Genomic DNA, 22,600 nt, shown 5'->3' with positions numbered 1-22,600 from the left:
GGTGATACTGGAAGTAGTACTATACTACAGAGTACTACTGAACTCACGTTGGGCGTGATCTGGTACTCGATGAAGCTCTTAAGTCCATACAGTTTGGACTCTTTCTTTGGATCGGCAATCACACAGTCCAAAGGAGACGTCGGGTACAGCCAGACTGGACCCACCTCTCCCATCTGATTGGACGAGGGACAGGAGCCAATCAGAGCGCAGCAATTAACAACAAATATCAATGACCCATAACAATGTTCTGACTCACATAGACAGGAAGTCTGTCTCTGTTGTCAGCTGGTGGTCTGGCCAACAGGAAGACTTCTGGATTCGGACCCTTGGAGAACGGAAACCTGAGGACAAAGCGGCATTACTGACATCTACTGACATCTAATGACTTCTACTGACTCCCACTGACTCCTCCTGACATCTACCAACTTCTGACTTCTACAATTTTTTAATTTCCACTGACGTCTGCTGGTTTCCACTACTGATTTTTCCTGACTTCAGCTCACTCCCACCAACATCTACTTGGCTCTACTGACTTCTACCAGACTCTACTTTGAGTTCTAGTATGAATCAGCTGTTATATTTACATACTTCAGAAACACATTTACTTATTGAGGGAGATCTTAACACTGGGCCCATGGGCACTTCGTCCTGATGCTCCGCCCTCCACTTCCACTTGATTGTTGTCATGGTAACTGCTCACTGACTGGTCATCCCATTCGTCGTCCCACTCTCCATCGTCGTCCTGGGCAGCTGATGGAGACACAGCAGCTTTATGTCCTCACAGGTGTTTGAGCACATATTTCCCAGGTGTCAGGTTCAACATGCAGAACTAGTTTACATTAAAAGTGCTGCTGTTTACCTGAGCTGAAAATAAATGTGTTACCCTTGCTGCGTGGATTGATGTCCTCGACCATCCCATCCCTGTGTGTTACCAACAAAAGCCCCGCCTCCTCCAACACCACCACCATTACCGATCTGAGACATGACAAAACACCTGACATTTATATACAGCACATGAAACAGTCACATCAATATAACACATAAAGCACACTTTTGTCACACTGAAGGTTTCAGCACCAGAGGCTGTGTAGGTGTTCCTGACTGACCCATAGCTCTGATCTCAGATCTTATTGTTCCTGAGGGGACGTTCCACATACTGATGTGTGGAAGTGTGTGTGGATGGGCAGTTATTAGACTGACTCAAGCTTCTGTTGAGGGTTATGATGGTCTCTAAAGCACTGCTGAAATGTGCTTTGGGGTTTGTGTATGCAGCAGTAAAAAAAGACTCTGTGGGCAGACAGAAACCACGGCAGCTCAAAGGTGGAGAAGAGCTGTGCCTCTGCCTGCTATCATGAAGGGAAATGAGGTCACTGTGCTCACCTGTAAATATCCCTCAGGTACGAGTCCGATTTGTCCGCTGGAGTTCTGGGCCTGGATCCAGCCTCCACCCACAGCCTGAAGGACAGGCACACGTGAGGACTGAGGCGTGTTGGCTGTGTAATGTGTGCAGTGTAAATACCTGCATTTACCTGGTCGATGACAGTGATGGTCTCCCCCTCTCTGACCGACAGCTCGGTGTTTCCTGGCTCAGCAGTGAAGTCGTACAGAACCAGAGCCTGGAGCACAACCAGCGCACACAAACACACAAAGAGACAAAGAGTGACGTTTAGGAGAGTCAGAGGAGCTCTTCACTGTGTCCAAAGCTCAGACTAACACAGCTGTAGGCTCAGAGGAAACATCTGGATATCAGTGAAGATACAAACCCATGAACCTGACTTCCTGTTGGACCACCACCTCCACTATGTTTTTGGACTTTTATATTGCAGACAAACTCAAGCAGGAATATTTCTGCACATGTGCAGCAATAAATCACCTGTCTTACATATTCATCTCATTCTCTACTTCTCTTTTCTGCTACTTTTCTCAGAACTATATGAACCCAGAGAAGTTCTAACATTAAAATATCAAATATCAGTGTGAAACCTTTGGTCATATTTCAGCTTTTATTGGTAATTTTATTTATATTAAAGCTGTTTTGCAACAGCATGCATTACTTGCTTTAAAACCTCTAATATGTGTATTATTATATAATGTATATTATATTATATAATTATTTTAATTACTGTTCAGACCTTACAGACAGTTTTTACATGTTATAATGATGAAAACACTTTCACTGATATTTTAATTCTTCATTTCCATTAATATTGTCATGATTTCTTGTACAGAAATTATACCAGCTGAAGTTCACTGAGGGTATCAGACTAGCAGCTGATACAGTTTTACACAGTAACAAAGGAGTTTTACATTTTCACAAGTCTGTAATACTTACAGACACTGGAAGTGCTCAGGGACTGTAAATCTCAGTCACTGATTTGAGAGTTCTGAATCAGATGTGACGTGTTGTTGAAGTGAAACATGTGCAGCTCACACTGAGGCGCACCAACTTTGTGTTAGTCAAGGCTGCATGAAAATAACAGGCAGTTTAGTGCAGGTTGTTTTTTCTCCTGGCTGCAGAGTGACTGTGGTGTCATGGTCAGTGTTACATGTGTTATATGACTGAAGTAAGCCGGCTGCAGCTCAGGTAACATCTGCTGACAGAGCCGTGAAGAAGTCCGTCCCACTTGTTTGCTCTTCTGCATATTTGATTCAGCTCAGAGGCTTTCAATCAGAAACAGTATGCACATGTTATATTCCTAAAAAGCTTTTGATATAGTCAGTCAATACATATGAATCAATAACCTCAACGATATGGCATGGGGGATGGGGGGTCCACTGGTGAGAACAGGAAGTGACAGGTGAAGTTGGGAGAATATATCATGCTGGGACACTGCATGTGGCGTCCCGCAGGGTTCTGTACTGGCCCAAAACTCATCTAAATCACATACATATCAGAACATTCAGAAGTGAGAAATGCAAAACACCACAAATCCCTCCACATCCACATTCACTGTATTTGATTTACTGTGCAGAGGTTTGGGCCAGTACTTCTAATGTTCTCCACCATCATAATCCATATCACAGAACAGGGCCATGAAGATCATACTGGATACAGAGATCATACAAATCTACTGTTCTCAAAATCAGAAAGACTAAAATTCACTGATCTGCACAGATTCTCAATAAAACCATAAACAACCTGATACCTGACAGTATGGTTTCCACCAGGTACAGGCAGGAGGGTCATCTCACCACTATTTACACACTCTGTCTGTCTGTGTGTGTGTGTGTGTACATGTATATCTGTAAATATGCACATCTCTCTGTGTGTTACCATGGCTACAACCCATATAGGAAGGACTGATGATGGAACAGGACACGAACAGGAAGTAAAAGTGATGGTAATGAGAAGATGAATTAAATAAGCTTCTTCCTCTTTGATTTGTTGTATAAACGAGTTCAAATTAAAGCTTCATTAGTTACAATGATCCAACAGAGCAAACACACACTGCAGTGTGAGTCCTGCCTCAGTCTGTCAGAGCGGCTCGTGCCACTGGGTTCTACATCCAGCAGGTCTGCAGAGATCAGGTCCGAGTGTGGCTGAGCTGATCATTTAATGGGGGGGTCCCACAGAGGCAGGCAGGTCTGGATCACTTTAATGAAAAACTGCACTGTGTGTTTCCTCGGGTTCTTTGTCTCATATTAAAATCAGTTTGAGGACCTGAAACATGCTGAAGCTGAGAGAGCAGGACAGGAGAGCCTGTTTCTGACCCTCTGATCACACAGACTCACAACACAAACACCACTTTAACCCTCATCACACAAAAACATCACTTCAGCACGCTTCACTCCACAAACACGTTTTCCTGTCCTTTCACAGGGTCAGAGGTCACTGTGGTTCCCTCTTCTAATGCTCTCCAATAAAGCATCATAATACCTGTGAGCCTCGTGCTCATATCTGCTGTTGTCATGGTTTCTATCCACAGAAACACACTTTCCTGTTTCTAATGGACTTACATATCCATCAATATCACTGATTGATCAGTGAAGCAGTCCTGGTTCTTCCTCCTGCAGGTATACGCTCATACTTCTGCAGCTTTCTGAGGCGCTTTCATAACTTTTTAAATATTTTCTGTAAATACTCGCCGTTATTCCTGCGCATGCGCAGCAGGAGCCTGTGTTTTCCTGTTTTTCCAGCTGGATCGTCGCAGTTTTCCCTGCGGCAGTTTGCGGCAGTCTTTGCGGGCTTCTCTGCTGCTTTCGGCGCCTTTTCCTCCCACCTCCAGCCCCCCCCTACGGCCCCGCGCGCAGTTTGCGGCACCTGTCTCAGGTGCGCTGCCCGTTTTTTAACCCCTTCGGGTTCCCCCGTAGACTTTCTGCAGTCCGCACCGGCTCGGTTCAGCGTGCTGGTCCGAGCCAGCTGCGGGGTCAAAGATCACCGCCGGAAGGTACGTGCACAGGTGAGAGTCTTACCTGAACAGCCAATGGTGACGTCACGGCAGCAGGTTCGATCCCGATTCTGATCAAAGTTTCATGCTGTCAGCTCGCGGACCAACCTGAGCCCCGCTGTGTCAAGGTAGACAGTGCGTGGACGGCACTTCCGCTCTGGCGTTTCACAATAAAAGCACCGCATAGTCTTTGGAGGAAACAGAAGGAAAACACAGCAGCGAAGTGAGCTGTAAGCGATCTGTGAACAAAAACAAGTCGCTCTAATATTAAAGATCAATTAGTCCATTTAATAAGCTATAAAGCGTCAATTATATTTATGTATTATTATTATGAAAGTCGGCTTCCGGTTTTATATTTCGTTGTTATGAAACCTTGACAACCGATGACGCCATACACCCGGAAACGCGACTTCACTGGGCGTCTCCTGAAAACTCTCCTGTTGTACACTGTAAAACTGCACCTGTTGAAAATGCTGTGAAAAACAACTTCAAAATACACATTAAAATACTACAGTACTGCACTTTTAAATCCATTAAAATACTACAATTCCTGTTTGACAAACTACAGTACTGTGCCCTCGAAGAAGAAGAAGTAAAGCCTCATTTGTCACATACATGCAGTGAAATTCAGTCTCTGCATTTAACCCATCACACATGGAGTATGGGGCACACACAACACAGCGGGGGACAGCCAGGGGGCACCTGGAGTGGTGAGGGCCTTGCTCGGGGCCCCATAGTGATGCCCCGCCCAAGGATTCGAACCAGGATCCTCTCAGTGATGAACCCTTTTCTTCTCCTCTAGGCCACCACTCCCCGCCACTGTCTTAAAAGTATAATAATAATCCTAAATTTGCAGTGTTTAATCTCATAAATACTGACTTAGGCTTCACAGTAGTCTCTGCTCCACTCTGACGTTATAACAAACACAGGTCACACCTGGGTTAAAGGTCATGACACACTGAGATCTGGCTCATGTCAGGTTACCTGTGGCTCCCTGGACCGAGACCTGTCTGCTGTTTCTGTTCCTGTTTTATTTGGCTCTCAAGCCCTCCACTTCCTGGCCAGCCTGTGTGCCCCGCCCTCGTGTGAGTCCCCTGTGCTCACCTGTCATTCCCTCTGTGGCGTCAGATCAGCTGTTTTTCTAGTCAAATGTTGCAGTGTTCAGTCCTCCTGTTCTCAACTCTCACCTGTTTGTTTACCTGCTGGCTTCATTTACCTGGTCACAGGTGCTGTGACCCTTTGTCCCTGAGGTCTGACCTCTCTTAAACTCCTGGAATCAGCTGATAATGGTTCTCTGGTGCAGCCAGAGCTGAGGACACTGAAGGCTGTGGTGATGATGGTAGTTTTCAGGATCAGCCTCGGGTCAGCGGGGGGTCTTTCTCCACCTGCAGTGGGAGCGTCACATCAACTCCACCCACAAAAGCTCCAGCAGAGGGTGCTGATCCTCTTCCACACTGTGGGGTTTGAATCTGTCCTGTGCTTCAGAGCAGGAGAGGAGAAGCCTGCAGCAGACAAGGACAAATAAATGACAGCACCTCCTGCTGGTGGTCACTCCACAGTTCCTACATCCTGCTTCAAATCCACATCACTGTTTCACACAGAGCCCCTCACTGTGGTTCATTTACACACACTCTGGTATCCAGGGGCGCAGCTATATACTTTCTGAGGTGTATGCAGACACATTTTTAGGCTCCCCCAAACCCACGTGTGCGCGCACACACACAAAACGCACCGTCTCAGATTTTACTATGTTCATGTGTGCAGATCTCAATTATTCATGGACTTATAAAATACAAGACTTCTATTACAGGCTTTTATTTTCCATTTTCCTATCCATCATGGAGGCAGCGGGGGAGAGAGGTGAGGGAGGGAGACCCTGCTAATGCTTTTTTTTTTCTTGTTATGATCTGTTATATTGTAACTATACAGCACACACTTGCAGAACAGTGACCTGTTATTTTACTACCAGTACCTTAACCTGAGTATTTAAAAGCCTCCTCTTGATACACTGACATAACTGACTGTCCTTAAACCACTTTGAAAAGCTTTTTTTTCATGCCAACAACATGTTATCCTTCTCCCTCCTCTGTTTTCTGTTTTGTGCCCTGGAGAGCTTCATCTTTAGCTACCTGTCGTCAGATGTGTGTGTGTGTGGTGTGTGTGTGTGTGTGTGTGTGTGGTGTGTGTGTGTGTGTGTGTGTGTGTGTGTGTGGTGGGGCAACATGAGGAGGGGAGGTGAAGGAACACTCAGTGCATTATTGATCATATCATATGTACAGCTGTTAATACAGAAAATGCCAAATAGAGAAATAATTTCCCCGCATTGCTTTACCCCCCCTCCACCAATGCGGTGCCCCTATGCATTGTATATAGTGCATACCCCCTTTTTTGTGCCACTGCTGGTGTCTGGTGTATCACTGAGACTGTCCTTTAATTTCCTTCACTGGAGCTCCACAGGACACCAGCAGAAGCACAAAGTTCTTGATGATTGGAGATGGAAACACAGGCTCGTTCTCTGCTCTGAAAACACTTTATGTTCTACCAGAGTCTGTCTGATGAAGAAGCAACAGAAGAATCCAGGATGACGGAGATGCTCCACAGTGTTTAGTATTCATACACGTCCTGAAATCAGCTGTTGTTTCAGAGTTTTGCCCAAAGATATTTTAGTTCAACAAAAAAATATCTGAAGGTTAATGTGCTTTATTGAGGAACATGGCTGCTTCTGGATCAGTTCAGTGTGTTTCTTCTTCTGTGATGGAGTTTGACTTCCTGTTCTAGAGCTGCTACAGATGAAGGAACCTCACCTGAGTCAGAGCACTTTGAGTGCTCTGACTCTGAGTAGAAAAGCGCTATATAAGAACTAGTCCAATTACCATTACCTGTTCCCTACTTCCAGGAGATGAAGCTGATTCTGGTCCACACTTTCTCACGTTCTCCTCCTCTGAAGAGTTTCTCACCTCTGGAGCTCTTTGAAGGATGAAGATGGGTTTATCTCAGAAACTGTCAGTAGGAGTGACTCTCAGCTTTGTGGATCAGTAGATGTTTCCTCACCTGCTCACAGCTGATTTTAACCTCTCGGGTCATCAGTGACCCTCTCAGGGTGAAGGTTCATATTTGAGCCTGTACTCAGATCTTCTGTTAGACTTCAGTTTGACATACGAAGGTTCAGAGCTGCTGATTACCTGTATGTGTGACTGAGCTGGCTTTTTCTGCCCCCACATCCCATGGTGCATGTGCATGTGAGTGTAACACTCAGGAAGTTGCGGTTTTGTGGGTGTTCGGCAGTGAATGTCATCACAAGTCCTACTAACAGATCGATGTAAGGAAAATCAATAAAGAGTTTATTACGAGTGTGATTTTTAATTAAAGTAGGTTTTAAACTGTAGTGCTTACAACTCCAAAGCTGTGATGTGTTTCAAACGTAATTCTTTGTCTGGAAGTTTCCCCTGTTTCAGAGACAGCAGGGCAGCACACAGTGCAGTAATAGATTAGTAAATATATATACAAGCATCAGACTTTTCTGACTAGCCTGGTTTGTAACAATGAATCCAAACTCCTCAGTGTGACTGTGTCAGCTGATCACACGCCCGACAGTCCCTGCTTTAACATGGAAAACCATGTGGTGTTTGCAGCTATTCAAATCACTAAGAATCAGAAGTCTGCACTGTGCTGCTCATCACACAAGATTACATGAAATATGGGAAGATCCCGACAGAGAAATCTGCAACATTTACAGGCAGGGAAAGCAGCCCTGCTGTCTCTGCAACAGGGGAAAGACAAAGAATTACGCTGGAAGCACGTGACAGCTACAATTTAAAACCTACTTTAATTAAAAATCACATTAATAATATTTGATTTTATTTTGATTAAATTAGATTTATTAGTAGGACGTTCAAGGACATTCACAGCTGAGCACCAACAAAGCCATCATGTATGGGGGGTTACACATGTGAGCATGCACCATGGTAACCCTCTTTCTGGAACAGAAAACCTGGAGTTTCCCTCAAATCAGGTCTAACAGACTCAGAGTTTGGGCTAAACCTGCACCTGGAACTGATTCGATCAGGTGAGTCTCAGGTGTGTTTGTAAAAGCTGTCAGGTGTGAAATCCTCTGTTTTTGTTCCTGCTGCTTTAAACCTTTTTCTAACTCCTCTGATGATGAATAATCCTGGATTCAGTCCACGTATTAAACATGATAATTAAAACTGTCATTCTAACCTTCAACATCACACCTGAGCCAGTGCAGGTCCACCTGTCTGCCCCCAGGGGGTGCTGCTGCTCTTCACCATCATCCTCATCATCATCAGGCTGCAGCTTCTGCAGGTCAGCTCAGAATAAACAGACCTTTAAATTCTCAGTTTGATCCTAAATGAGGCAGACGTTTATTTTCAGGGACAGAAACAGAGACTCCAAACTGATCTGGAAGCAGCAGAAAGCTTTTAATGACATTTATTTATCACACAATCACTTTTACAGACTCTGGTAATCTTTTATTTTGAAAGGCTGTGAAGGATGAGAGCTTTGAACCTTTTCTTTCTGTACACAGAGATCAGTGGGAGCAGGTTTCAGAGTTAAGCCTGAAGGTTTCCTGTCATGCTTTGTGCTTCTGCTCTGAGTGAACAGCAGAAACGTCCTCTGACACCAATCAGCTTTTATCAGGCTTTAAATCAGAGTTTCAATTTAAGAAGCTGCATCAAGGAAGCCCTTCAAGGAGGAATCAGGCCTCGTCTCAGAGTTTAACCTCAGTTCAGATACAAAGTTCAAAGTTCACTTCCTCTTTATGCATGAATGAACCTGCAGAAAGCTGCTCAGAAACCAGAGAAACCCGTTCAGAACCTGCCTGAGAATCGGCCCAGTTTTAAGTTTCCATGTGCGATGCAGTGATCATTATGTGAGCATCCACAGAGAAGCTGCTTTTATTTTGAAAGTCTGAGTCAGCGCAACCAGAAACACACTAAAAACTGTTCTGAAGCTGAAGCTAATGGCTTCAAAGTGTAATGCAGACTCTAGTGCAGGTGGGAACCTCACATTAAAATGAATGTGTTCATATTTTGAAGCGTTTATGATACGTGGGCCTCGTAGCGTTTCTGAGCAGTTATGATAACTGTAATCTTTCTGCAGAATCAGCTGTTTTACAGGCTTCATGCTGTGATGCATCTTTGGATGAAATGTGACTGAGCATGAAAACCTTTCAATGATCAATCAGACTAAATATTGATGTTTCATCAGCAGCTGAAACCTTCAGACAGGATCAGTTCTGGAGTGTCTGCTGAGTCTTTAATGCTGAAACTGATCGATTAAGTATCAATAATGTAACAGAGTGAGGAGGATCAGGTGACCGATCAATGAGCATCAGTACTGTGATTGATGACTCAATTAGAGAAGCTGCTGTTGTTAAAGAGGACTCAGGGGGGCGCTGCAGAGCTGATCGGTTCACCCTTCAGTGGATGCACCACCACATGACCGCCACCGAGGCCAGCAGACCAATCACAGAGCTCGTTGCAGAGGAGGGGGCGGAGTTACACAGGTCAGAGTTGCAGCACTTGAAGGTAAAACTGGACACCTGGAAGTGACAATGGCATAAATCAGTGATCAGAGCCCGATATGACAAACTACACACAGCACCAGACATCCATGATCAATATACTGATTCCTGTATGTTTGTGTCATGATTACTCTGGAGTATGTGCAGCAGGAACCTTTTAGAACCGGAGAACTGGGATCTCTGTGAAGGTCCAGCAGCAGGTTCAGCCCAAACAGACTTTATTTCAGGGTAAAACTCTGACTGTGGCCTTAAACAAACAAAGATCTGCTGGGAGACCTGAGTCCAGCTCTGAATGCTGCTCTGCAGAAACCATTTGATGACTCTGATCGTGTATTTTAACGATGTGATTCTGTGAAGGTGTTGTATTTGTATTTGTTGCTGCCTATCTTGGCGAGGACTCCCTTCAAAAACAGGTTCTTAATCTCAGTGGGAGTTTTCTGGTTAAATAAAGGTTAAATAAAATAAAAAATAAAAGGATATCTACTGGATTCTAACATGGATGCAGGTTCAGGGTCTAAAATCTGAAGCCTTAACCTGCAGTCTTTCTAATGTCCAGCAGGGGGCGACTCCACTGGTTTGAAATTAAGTCTGATTATACCGAGGTTTCTCTGAGAAACTGAGAAAGGCTCAGGAGACACTTCCTGATCAGTTCTCGGTCTGGTTTCAGGTCTGACTGAAAGGGTGACGTTGATCTTTGGACGTTTGTGGTTTCTGTTGGTTCGATGTTCCTGTTTTATACTCAGAATAAAGTCTCAAACCTAAAGATTCCCAAACAGCCACCCGGGGCTGCGTGGCAATACTGCAGTCCAATATTCCAGCGAACTGAAGAACTGAGTGGATCTGAACAAGTTTGCAGTTAAATATTCATCAAGTAACATTTTCATGTATTAACTGTTTTTTATTTCCAGTTGTGGACCTAAAAAAATTAGACCTTCATAGACTCTCTAAAGGGGCGTCCACACAGGAAGTGACTGTCAGCGACATGGTGACCTTTGACTTTTGAAAGTCACTGACTAAAATCCAGAGGATGTGAGCGACACATGCTAATGCTAGCTTAGAAATGGGGTCCACCAATCACTAACATCACCAAGCAAACGGCTCCAGGCACAGCACAGGCTTTAGGACTGTGGAGACCCTTACCTGTTTACCAAACCTGAGCATGGTGACCTCCTAGTAGCCGGTAATGAGCTTGTTAAGTGTAAATTATTTTCCAGCAAGCCTGATCGGTGTCTAATATATGAAATAATGCAGGATGTCCGAATATGGCATGTAGAACTCGACATCTTGAGAGGTTGGTGGGCAACCTTCAGCTGTGTCACTCTTAATAAAGATCGTGAGCAGCTGTGGAGGTGAGCTGGAGTCAGGGAAGACTGAAGGACAGATGTGGACTGCAGATGTCCTGATATCCCGGCTGGCTGCTGAACCAAGGAGAGGACTTTGGAACAGAACTGCAGTTAGATGCTGTTACGCTTGACTTCATGAGAAATCTAAATAAACTGACTTCAGCTATTTTATTCTTGGTTTTCATTTTTACCTCACAGAAGCTTACAGGTGGTGAGTAGAACAGATGAAGAACAGACTCATTATTTAATATCTGCAGGTCCTCAGTCATCCAGGTCGTGGTGGTCCTAAACACTGGAATGAAGGACTAATGTCCCAGCTGACTGGTTAGTAACTAATGTCCCAGGTGACTAAGGATCTCCATCAGCTTCCAGAACTGAGGATGTTTTATGGATGAGAGGTGAAACATCTTCATGAAACAAGGAGAAACTGTTTTTCCTTCATTTCCAGTGCTGTTTATTGAAGCATCCTGTATATCTGACTGCTGAACTGACACTTTTGATTATTACTGTTATCATTTGGTAAATCATCTGCATTTGAAGCAAAGCTTTCTTTGAACTTTGAGCAGCTTCTCTTCAGTGATAGAAAAATACCGACTGTGTCTACATCAGGTCCATGGATGGAGGTTCTTGTTTGTTGGTCTGACTCTGAGATGAACACTGCAGCCCAAAATCATCCAGAAATCACTGTTAGCTCAGAGGAGACCTGTCATTAATTTAAGTGTTATTGTTCAGTTCTAAGACCTGATGAAGACTCTAAGAGCTCTGAGGAGAGATGATAAAGGTCAGAGGTACCTGGGGGAACATCTGGGCCAGTCGGCCGTACTCGCAATCTGAATACTTCAGACACTGACGGTACGTCATCCCACCTGCAGCACAGAAACATTAGAATCAGAGTAGAATCTCTGAGCCTAAGACCTGCTGGACTGCTCCAGTTCTTCCTGGAGGATCAAACATGGATCATCCTGACTTACAGAGGACAGGAGCAGTTCACCGGGTCGATGGGTGAACAGGTAAAGGTGTGACCGTACCTCTCTCGCTGAGCGTGAGGCAGGCGTCATCATAGCTACAGTCTCGCTGTTTGGTGCAGCTTGCTGTGTAGTCCTTGCAGCTGTAACACCGGATGGCTGATCCTGAAACACAAAAAACATCTGGATTACAACATGCCCACGCAGGGCGGGGCCTCTGCACAATATCTGCACAACATCTGCAGCCTTTCAGTCGATCTGAGTGGGATCAGTGATGGGAAACATCCAAGAAGAAGAAGGAACCAGAAACAACACTTTCAGGGTCAAACTGACTCATTCATTCATTTCAGTACGAAACGGCTTCTGGGCTTAAGAAGTGTCATCAACATGTAACATGACAAAGGGTCATTTCACATATTTGGGGCTCTATATGTGTATAAATATGTGAAACATCTGGCAGTCAAAGTGCAGGTTAAATACTCTACAACTGTGAGACAAAGTGCAGGAATGCAGGATCCTCTTCTGTTCCCGTGACCAAGCCTCTGAACTCCTCTTTGACCAGGACAGTGAAGCAGATGAAGGTGCGTCTGAAGACGAAGACCATCTGAGGTCAGTCCTCAGTCTGATCATTCTGATTATGAACCAAACCAGGAAACTACTGTTCACATTCATCCAAGAAAGACAGTCACATCCAAACATGCTGAAATACAGCGCTCTGCATCTTTAACTATAAGTCAGACAAACCTGTCTGCAGAGAACACAATAGGGCTGCTTTGGGGAGAAGTGGCACAACATCACCTGCAACAGTTTCCTCACAGGCTTCACCTGGAGTCAGGAGCTTCTAACGAGAAAGCTCATGATGGTCAGAACCGGCTGAAAGAACAGGTTTGAACCAAGACCAGGTCCCTCAGTCTGCCTTCACAGACTGAACTGTGACCTTAGACCACGATGCCATCAAAGAGGAGGGGGACTACTTAGACAAAGTCTCAGGGTCCTACAGCACCAAGTACATGACTGCACGCCAACCACTGCTCATCTCTGACAACATGAATGATCCATCAGCAACAACACATTTGTCATCTGGACTGAGATCTTCCCTGAGGATCAAAGCTGTGCAGGAGGAGCTGAGAGCAGAGGCAAGGACCCCAGGAGAGGACTGCACCAGTACACCAGTGTGTGTGTGTGTGTGTGTGTGTTTATATAACACATTTAAAACTGCACATTAAAGTATAAGGCCCCAAGAACTGCACTTAAACCAGAAAATCTGCACAAACACAAAGGACAATAAATACGATAAAATAAAAAATACCATAATCGTCTGAAAGGATGTTACACTGCAGCCAAATGCCACCGAGAACAGATGTGTTTTTAGGAAGATTTAAATGTGTGTATCCTCTGCAGAGGTAGATCGTTCCATAGCTTTGGTGCTGCTGCATAGGTGGGAAGTAATGAAGTACAAATACTTCATTACTGTACTTAAATAGCTTTTTCAGGTATCTGTACTTTACTTGAGTGTTTATTTTTCGAACTACTTTTTACTTTTACTCCCTACATTTTTACACAAGTATCTGTAAAATGAATGACAGAAAATGTAAAGCACAAAAAGTGTGTGCAGTTTGTCACACAGTGTGTCTGCTAGCTAAAAGAAGAGCTGCTGTATTTCAGGGAGAGCAAAGAATGAGATAACTTCACTCAGATGGAGAAAGATGTAAAAGAGGTAGAACGTCCTCCAAGGAGCTACTTTTACTTTCTTACTCTGAGTAGATTTCAGAGCCTGTACTTTTTTACTTTTACTTGAGCACAGAAGTTGAACCAGTACTTCAACTTTTACCAGAGTAGTTTTTAACACAAGTACTTGTACTTCTACTTAAGTACAGAATGTCAGTACTTTGGCCACCACTGTGCTGCTGCTGCAGAAACTGGATCACCTCTGCTTTAGTCTAGTGTTAGGCCTCTGTAAGAGCAGCTGTTAGATGACCTCAGAGCTCTAACAGGCGTGTGTGAAGCAGCTCAGTCACATACGAAGGTACCAGTCTGTTTAAAGTTTTAAAAGTCCATCCATCCATCCATCCATTTTCTTCCGCTTATCCGGGGCCGGGTCGCGGGGGCAGAAGCCTAAGCAGAGAAGCCCAGGCTTCCCTCTCCCCAGCCACCTCCTCCAGCTCATCCGGAGGGCCCCCAAGGCGTTCCCAGGCCAGCCGAGATACATAATCTCTCCAGCGTGTCCTGGGTCTACCACGGGGCCTCTTCCCGGTGGGACATGCCCGGAACACCTCACCCAGGAGGCGGCCAGGAGGCATCCTAATCAGATGCCCGAGCCACCTCAACTGTCGATGTGGAGGAGCAGCGGCTCTACTCCGAGCCCCTCCTGGATGGCCGCACTCCTCACCTTATCTCTAAGGGAGAGGCCAGCCACCCTTCGAAGGAGGGTGGCTGGCCTCTCCCTCCCTTAAAGATGCATGACCTCAGACATCTGTCCCCCCCGTCTGTGTTGTGTTTGTTTTTGGATGGGTGTTCTGTTAACTGCAATTTCCACATTGTGGGACTAATAAAGGCATTCTTGATTCTTGATTTTTGATTCTTAAAATCTAGTCTCTGGAGCTTGAAAAAAGGTATTTTTAAACCCCTGTGGGACTACGCCCACAGGGGTTTAAATACCTGGGTCTCTCCACCATTTGGTTGAGAACTGAAGAAGCCTTTGGGATGAGAGTAGAAATGTCTTAAAGAAACAAAAAGAAGTCCAGTTGCCTTTTTTCAAGCTCCAGAGAGACTATGACTGAGAACCTACACAGACTTAAACTCTTAAACAAACAGGGAGCCAGTGAAGGGAGGACAGGACCGAGGTTCATGCTGTTTATACCAGTTTAAAGATGAGCTTCTGCATCCTGGAATACCTGCAGGCAGCGTACAGATGATTGATCTATGCCAGAGTACAGGGAATTACAGCAGTCCAGGCGGGATGTGATAGAATAGAATAGAATAGAATAGAATAGAATAGCCCTTTATTGTCATTGTACATGGTACAACAAAATTGTGCATGCTCCACTCTAGACAAAGTCCAGTTCTCTGTACTAATTATATAGGAAATTTAAAATAAATATAGTGGAAAATATAATTTAAATACTCAAACTGTACATTCTTACACATAAAATGCACATACCTGTATAAAACGGTTTATTTTGGGGGGGTAATCAGCAAAATCATAAAAACATCTTCTTTTGAGTTTGCTGCAGGGGGAAAATTAAGATATCTGATGATGTCAAGACGAGCACACGGTGATGAAACATCACTGTGACACGTGCTGTGTAGACGCACACATTTAGACCTGTTGCACTTCATTTCTTCATGTTGGTCATAAATAAAAAGGCAGGTTTTCTTTTTCTGTCTAACATGAAACACTCTGCAAGTCTAAAGTTCTTCTTTCTACCCCACACCACCCGCATAAATATCTTTTGTTTGCATCAGTATTGATTATTAATTATCATTTATACCAAATATTACTAGCAGATACATCACACTTCCTGCTCTCTGTGAAAATTCCATACACTGCTGACAGTGTTAACCAAACCCTCCAATACTGCTGTTACTACAGTTACTGCTGTTACTACAGTTACTGCTGTTACTGCTGATACAGTCTGATCATTTTTCCAACATCTTCAGACCTTAAAACTGTTCAGATCAAACAAACTCCAAAAACAAGAGAATCAAACGTACCCAGTCCGATCAGAGTGGAGCAGATCACCAGACAGATCCCCAGGGAGCGCTTCATTTTCACCTCAGCACAGCTCACAAACTCATGTGTCAGCCCACAAACAAAAAGGTTTAGCAAGCTTCTCTCCAACAGACAGAAGTGTCGTAAACCAGAGCAGGGTACAGTACAGTGTGTACTCATCCAGAAGCAGCGGTAATACTGCAGTACTGATGAGGAGGAGGAGGAGAAAGTGTGATGACTGTCACTGAGGCTGAGTGCAGCTCAGAGGCCACGCCCACTGGGTACAGCCTGTGCCATTATCTCATAAACAATAGTGTGCATTATGTCATATACAGAGTTACTACAGTCATCAGGAACAGCTGATCTTATCACAGCTCCTGATTCTGACCCCTCTGTTTCAGTCTGTGACTCTCTCACTTTTAGAGGATGTGATTGGCCATATTAAGCCATCAGGTTCCCCCGTGATCCTGTCCCTCCAAGATTTTTTAAAGAAATTTTATCTAGTATAGGGCAGCCTGTTCTTGCCATTATAAATAGTAGTCTGTCCTCAGGTGTGGTCCCTGCTACTTTCAAACATGCAGTAGTCCAGCCTCTGTTTAAGAAACCTGGTCTTGATCCTGCTGTGCTGGATAATTATCGGCCTATTTCCAAGCTGCCTTTTCTTTCTAAGGTTTTAGAAAAAATTGTATATTTTAAGCTAAAATGGGTTTTAGATGAGAACAGCACCCTGGAGGTTTTTCAGTCAGGTTTTAAAACCCCTCACAGCACAGAATCTGCTTTAAAAAGAGTTTTTAATGCATGTGATTCTGGGAACCATGTTGTTCTGGTTTTACTTGACCTAATTGCTGCTTTTGATACAGTAGATCACAACATTTTAATATTGTGATTACAACACTTTGTAGGCATTGGTGGCACGGTTCTTAAATGGTTCAGTTCTTACCTGGCAGAGAACTTTTACTGTGAACATTCGAGATTCTGAATCATCTGCTGCTTCTCTGCCATGAGGCATCCCACAGGGCTCACTTCTGGGTTCGTGTTGGAGCTGTAAATATATGTTATCATAATTCTTTTTGTCTCATTTGCTGAGTGCGCAAAATCACCATATATGGCCTTTTGAACATGTTGTACTTACTGGAAACTTAAGCATGGGAAAAGGAAGTAACAGTTTCATGTCTCACACATCCAGACAAGCAAGCGACAGCGAGACACACACACACACACACACACACACACACACACACACACACACACACCCACATATCTATGTCAAAGTGTTGTATATGTGACTACCTGAATTGAACTTAACCTGTTACGTAATCGAAGCAATAAAACTGACTGCAAGGGGGCATCTTTTTGGAGACATCATCGTCGCAGTGTTCAGGTGTTGAGCTCTGTGAAAAGTCTCCCCTTGCAAGCTTGAAAGTCAACAGTGGTGTGCTTTGTCTGTTATTGAATGATGATGAACCCATCAGTCTGCTGCTTTTCTCGCTGCATTTACTGCCTCTGGGTTCTATCCTCAGAGGACATGAATCTCATTTCATTGTTATGCTGACGATTGCCAAATTTATTTGCCCTTGCAGCAGAAGGACTATCGTAAGAATATAGTCGACTAAATCTACAGTCGATTTAGCTGAATAAAATATAAAAATTGTAAAATGTAAAGGTTTTTTTTCTTCAGTTCCTTTGAATTAGTCATTATACACACTTACATGAAATTAAACATTCATTAAAAGTTATGGAATATTGTTAATGCTTGACAGATCAATACACACACAAACACACAATATCTTTATTTTCTTGACCTTGTTTATTGAGCATAGCAATAAAACATTGATGAGCAGGCCGGCTCTGTCTGAAAAATTCACAGGCTAGTTTGGCCTTCCTGGGTTTAGATCAAATTTGTGCAACTGTGCGTTTGATTGGATGTTTTCCTAACTTGTCCCGCCCTGTCACAAAATTAAATAAGTTCTGATTGGATGTTGTCCCTGCCAAGAATTTTCATCTTGTTTTCATTCGTTAACGAAAGTGTCAATTAACTTTATCATCATTTTATCCTTTTAGGTAGTTTTTATCTAGTTATCGTCTCATTTTCGTTATGAAAAAGGGTCGTTGACGAAAACTATGAGGAAAATAATTTGTCAACAAAATTAACACTGCAGGGAGGTATATTTTAAACCCATTATTACTGATCTTGGTTTTAAGGTGGACAGTGATTTTAAATTAGACAGCCAAATCAGAGCCGTGGTTAACTCCAGTTTTTATCATTTGAAGAGATTAGCATCAGTAAAACCTTTTCTATCTCGGCAGCACTTTGAAACAGTGATCCACACTTTTATTTCATCTCGACTGGATTACTGTTACTCACTGTATTTGGGAGTCAGTCAGTCGCTACTCTCACGTCTGCAGCTGGTTCAAAATGCTGCTGCATGACTTTTGACTGGACTCAAAAGAGAGAGCACATGACCTCTGACCTGGCCTCACTTCACTGGTTGCCTGTATATTTTAGGATTCATTTTAAAAATCTTATGTTTGTTTTTAAATCTTGCCCGGCCTTACCTCTGAGCAGCAGACCAGCTGCTCCTGAAAGTACCAAGATCCAGAAGGAAGCTCAGAGGGGACGGGGCTTTCTCTATCACTGGTCCTAAACTATGGAATAACTTGCCTTTGTAGGTTAGAGCGGCCCCTTCACTGTCCACTTTTAAAGTTTGTCTTAAAAGCATCTCTTTCCTTGGCTTTTGACCCCAATGAGACCGAGATTTAAGCTGCGTGTTTTTAAACTTGAAACAGTTACTTTAATTTTATTTATTTATTTGTATATATTAATGTACAGCACTTTGTGTCAGCTGTGGTTGTTTTAAAGTGCTTTATAAATAAAGATGGTCTGGTAAGAATCCACGCTGCTAGTGAGTCAGCAGAGAGCTAAGTTATTAGCTGCACTAAGTCAGTGAATCACTAAAAACTATATGGCAGGAACACTAAGTGTGACTATAATTTACAGCTGATTCAGCAGAGTGTGTGCTTTGGATAAAACATGTGAAGATTACACTGTGAAATATGTTGTTAGTTGGATTAATCAAGCTACACAGATTAAACTGCACAACAACACAACTGTACCACAGTAAGAGAGAAATAACTCACACCACCAACAATCTGTCCAAGCTTTTCCATCTCTACACCTGAAAAACTTCACCATGTCTACATCAAAAAATGTGATTAAGGATCAGTTTGTGTCCAGAAGCAAAAAATCAGTGCCTTATATTTTATTACATTTATGCAGACTGTCTGAGCTCTGGGCTGGATGAGTGGGCTCCACACTTTCAGCATCTCAAACGTCTTAAAGCTGATTTTCTTTGGCCGATCAGAACCAGACTCCAAAACTACATTTTATTTTTATATATCAGGTTTTGTTTTTTTTTTTTAATTCAGGCTTTATTTTAGAATCTCAACCAGTCTTTATTCTGAAGTTTCATTTTTTTGAGCCCCCCCATGGATGAACGGGCTGATTATGTGCAGATCAAACCCATGTTAAACCCAGCCTGCTCCGAGCCTTCGTGGCCTCAGTTTAGCACCTGCTGACTTCCAGCAGGATAACGCTCCACATCATAAATTGATCCCCAGAACATTTCAGTGAGTTCACTGGACTCCAGCGGCCCCCCCCCACGCTCCACCCCATCACTGATGTGGGTCCTGTGGGATATGAACATGCAGCTGTGACTCAGACAGAAGTTTCTAACATGTCACTGAGAGCAGAGAGAGGCCGACCCAGCGTCTGTGTCTGTTTGTTATTGTTTCTTTATTTCCTATAATTAATCAAATCAACCTGAATTAACACCTATGAACAGCTGTTGGATCGACTGTGATAAAATCGCAGGTTCACAGATGTTCAGTATCGACTGGTGATCCTTTGACTGTCCATCCATGAGCACCCTCCTCCCTCAGGAGTTAAATCTGAGCTCTTTCTGTCAGCACACGGCCCTCAGTGCTGATGTGATGGTGTGATGTGGCGTTCGATGACAGCCTCTCTGTTCTGCCGTTTATCTCAGAGCAGCAGCAGAAGAAAAGCTTCAGTGTTGGTCCTGAAATGCTCCAGAAACAAACAACGAGCTTCATTTGAAAGAGAAACAAAGAGGAGAGGAGGGCAGCGGGCAGCAGAGACAGAAACAACGGCGAGGTCACCACTCGGCCACAGCAGCTGCTTTGTTCTCATCATCAGGCCATCAGCCTCTCATTGAACATTCATTTCAGTCAGCTGCTCCGTCCCACATGATGCTGACAGGCCGGCCGAGGCCCAGCAATATGAAGAGACATACACCAACACCCATCCTGCAGGTCGTCTGTGTGCTCAGAGATGACCTGATCCAACAGGATCCGTCTGTACTGTATACTCATACAGCCACATGTTGTGTGCCCGCCTTATTACTGACTTAGGCAGGACACTCTGAATTGAATCATCACATAAAGCGTTGTCTTTTAGTTGCTTTATTGAACAGTGTCCATCATCCAAGTTTTTCTGTCTCTACCCCCGGTGCATAACCTCCCCCACCTCACACCTTACGTCATCATGTAGACACAGTGAGTTTCAATACACGACATCCCCCTTTTCCTTGAAATTAAAGATTACCTTTATGAACATAACTTTTCATTATTTCCAGCATCTTCTTGTCTTGCTTTCTAACAATTTTTTTTTTTAACTACTCCACGACACATGTAACATTTCTCACAACCTCGAACATTTTTTCTTTTCAAAACCCTTACATCTGTTAGCCATGTTTCTTAATTTATTTCATCACAAAATCACGAAACCACTCTGCTGTTTTTTCTAATCCTTTGGGGTCTGGCTAGTGCTTGTTTCTCTGAGCCTTGAGCGCCCTCTTGCGGTGTTGACGTGTAAACGTCCACATTTTTGTCTATTTCACAGTCTTCTTTTTTAGGAACTGTTACTTGTCCATAATGTCCTTCCATGGTCTCATTTGTCTCATATTTCTTTACATGCGTCGTGTTCCGATAATAACGAACTCCGGCTGGTGATTCAACTACAACTTGGTTTCCCATTTTGCTCACAACTGTGTGTGGTGAAGTATTAAATGATGTTGTAAACTTGTCTACTTTGTCTTGTTGCAATAGCACTGTGTCTCCTACATCCACTTTTGAGTACTGAGCATTCCTTCGGTCATCAGCATAAATCTTTGTTTTTCCCCTTTTGTTCAGCAACTCTATCGCATGCATCTAATGCAACAGTATTTTTCTCACCTATGTCCGGTAAATTTCCCCTCATTAATCTGTTGAACAAGTGTTCCGCTGGACTTTTGCCTGTGGTTGGATGTTCTATGCTATGATACGCAGTAACATATTTCCTCAGCTCACGTTTCCAGTCTGAATCCACTGACTCCTGTGCGATCCTGATCTTCTTCATCAGTGACGCATTTTGACGTTCGACTTCTCCATTGGCTTGAGCCCATTTTGGCGTTGTTCTCACATGTTTGATTCCATTATTTACACAGTATTCTCTGAACAATTTGGATTTGAACTGATTTAATGGAAACTGGTAACCCATGTCTACTGAAGATACTGTCAATAGAGTCAGTGACCTTTTCTGCTGTTGTTGACATCATCACACCATACTCATAGTAGCGACTATAATAATATACTAGAACAAGTATAGAATGGTTTGAAGGTAATGGTCCAAGTATGTCTACCGCGACAACTTGCCAAGGTCCATCTGGTAAAAGGTTACTTCTCAGGGGTTCTGGTGGATCAGGTCTGGCTACGATTTGACAACCATGACATGCTTTACAGTGTTTCTCTGCAGCTTTGTCCATGCCAGGCCACCACACTTTAGTTCTGAGACATTGTTTGGTTCCAACTACTCCTAAATGTCCTTCATGAGCTTAGAGGAGTGTTCTAGCTCTCAGCTTCTCTGGCAACACAATACGTGCTCCTCCTAAGACTATGTAACCCATCACACACAATTCATTTGCGATAGGTGCACACATTTTGCATTTTTCAAAATGTCCATTTTCAATGGCTTTCCGCATCTCTATTAGCTCTATATCAGTGGCGGAAGCTTCCTCAACCTCTTTCATGGTAAGTGATTTTGGAGTTGCATTTACTGCAATAAATGAATGAATGAAGTTTTATTGCCATGTGGGTGAACAAGTTCACACATTGGAAATTGCAGTTACAGAACACCATCCAAGAATACACAAAAACACAACACACATGGGGGGATATGTGTCCTCGGGTCATGCAGCCGAGTTGCAGTGCTACCTTTGGCAGGAGGAGAAAACAACACATCATGGGGAAGTTAGGTTAAAAAAAAGTCATCTGGTACAGTGCTCAAAAGAGCACTATACCAGGGTCCAAAAAAACCACCTTAGCAAAGCATTTGCCACATGTAAAGCAAGGACAGCGGCGGGTAGGTGAGGTCAGGTCAGGAGGGGATGCAGACGGAGACGAGAGGTGGGGGCATTGTGGAGCCAGATGCCAGGTTCCAGCCAAAACAGTTCGCTGATAGTGGTGGAATTTCATCAGCGGCCGTGATACACCAGACCCAGCTTCACAAATCACAACGCGGAGTGGGGGAGAGAGAGCAGCCGCACACAGAGCCCTGGAGAGAGATATGGTTGCCAACCCAAGGCCGGCAGGGG

The 22,600-nt window shown here is 43.7% G+C and overlaps 2 protein-coding genes and 1 pseudogene across 2 annotated transcripts in view; all 3 read right to left on the bottom strand.

The window, feature by feature from the left end:
* The window catches only part of LOC115793652 (sorting nexin-9-like), a 33,187-nt gene extending 24,501 nt beyond the window's left edge, over window positions 1-8,686 (bottom strand). The window contains exons 1-8 of the mRNA XM_030748722.1: window positions 8,621-8,686; window positions 4,414-4,476; window positions 1,530-1,616; window positions 1,381-1,455; window positions 885-975; window positions 606-750; window positions 257-341; window positions 44-173 (exon numbers count right to left, since the gene is read on the bottom strand). Coding sequence (XP_030604582.1) covers window positions 44-173; window positions 257-341; window positions 606-750; window positions 885-975; window positions 1,381-1,455; window positions 1,530-1,616; window positions 4,414-4,476; window positions 8,621-8,686 — 742 coding nt within the window. The remainder of the gene's footprint in view (window positions 1-43; window positions 174-256; window positions 342-605; window positions 751-884; window positions 976-1,380; window positions 1,456-1,529; window positions 1,617-4,413; window positions 4,477-8,620) is intronic.
* Window positions 1-22,600, bottom strand: part of LOC115791158 (NACHT, LRR and PYD domains-containing protein 12-like) — a 1,329,445-nt pseudogene that overhangs the window by 1,115,588 nt on the left and 191,257 nt on the right.
* On the bottom strand, window positions 8,804-16,170 carry LOC115791623 (CD59 glycoprotein). The gene is made up of 4 exons (XM_030745770.1): window positions 15,956-16,170; window positions 12,305-12,406; window positions 12,069-12,142; window positions 8,804-9,951 (listed from the first exon to the last, which is right to left on the bottom strand). The coding sequence occupies exons 1-4, from the start codon at window positions 16,131-16,133 to the stop codon at window positions 9,829-9,831; spliced, it is 477 nt and encodes a 158-aa protein (XP_030601630.1). The 5' UTR covers window positions 16,134-16,170; the 3' UTR covers window positions 8,804-9,828.

This window comes from Archocentrus centrarchus, chromosome 2, assembly GCF_007364275.1.
Source record: "Archocentrus centrarchus isolate MPI-CPG fArcCen1 chromosome 2, fArcCen1, whole genome shotgun sequence".
NCBI classification, from domain to species: Eukaryota; Metazoa; Chordata; class Actinopteri; order Cichliformes; family Cichlidae; genus Archocentrus; species Archocentrus centrarchus.
Note: the sequence above shows the minus strand (reverse complement) of the source record. Positions and strands in the feature narration are given on the sequence as shown.

Coding starts and splice junctions, on each gene's coding strand:
- LOC115791623 (XM_030745770.1), bottom strand. CDS start 16,133: ATGAGTACACACTGTACTGTACCCTGCTCTGGTTTACGACACTTCTGT. Junction 12,407..15,955: donor CTCCACTCTGATCGGACTGG/GTACGTTTGATT, acceptor TTTGTGTTTCAG/GATCAGCCATCCGGTGTTAC. Junction 12,143..12,304: donor CCTCACGCTCAGCGAGAGAG/GTACGGTCACAC, acceptor TCTGTGCTGCAG/GTGGGATGACGTACCGTCAG.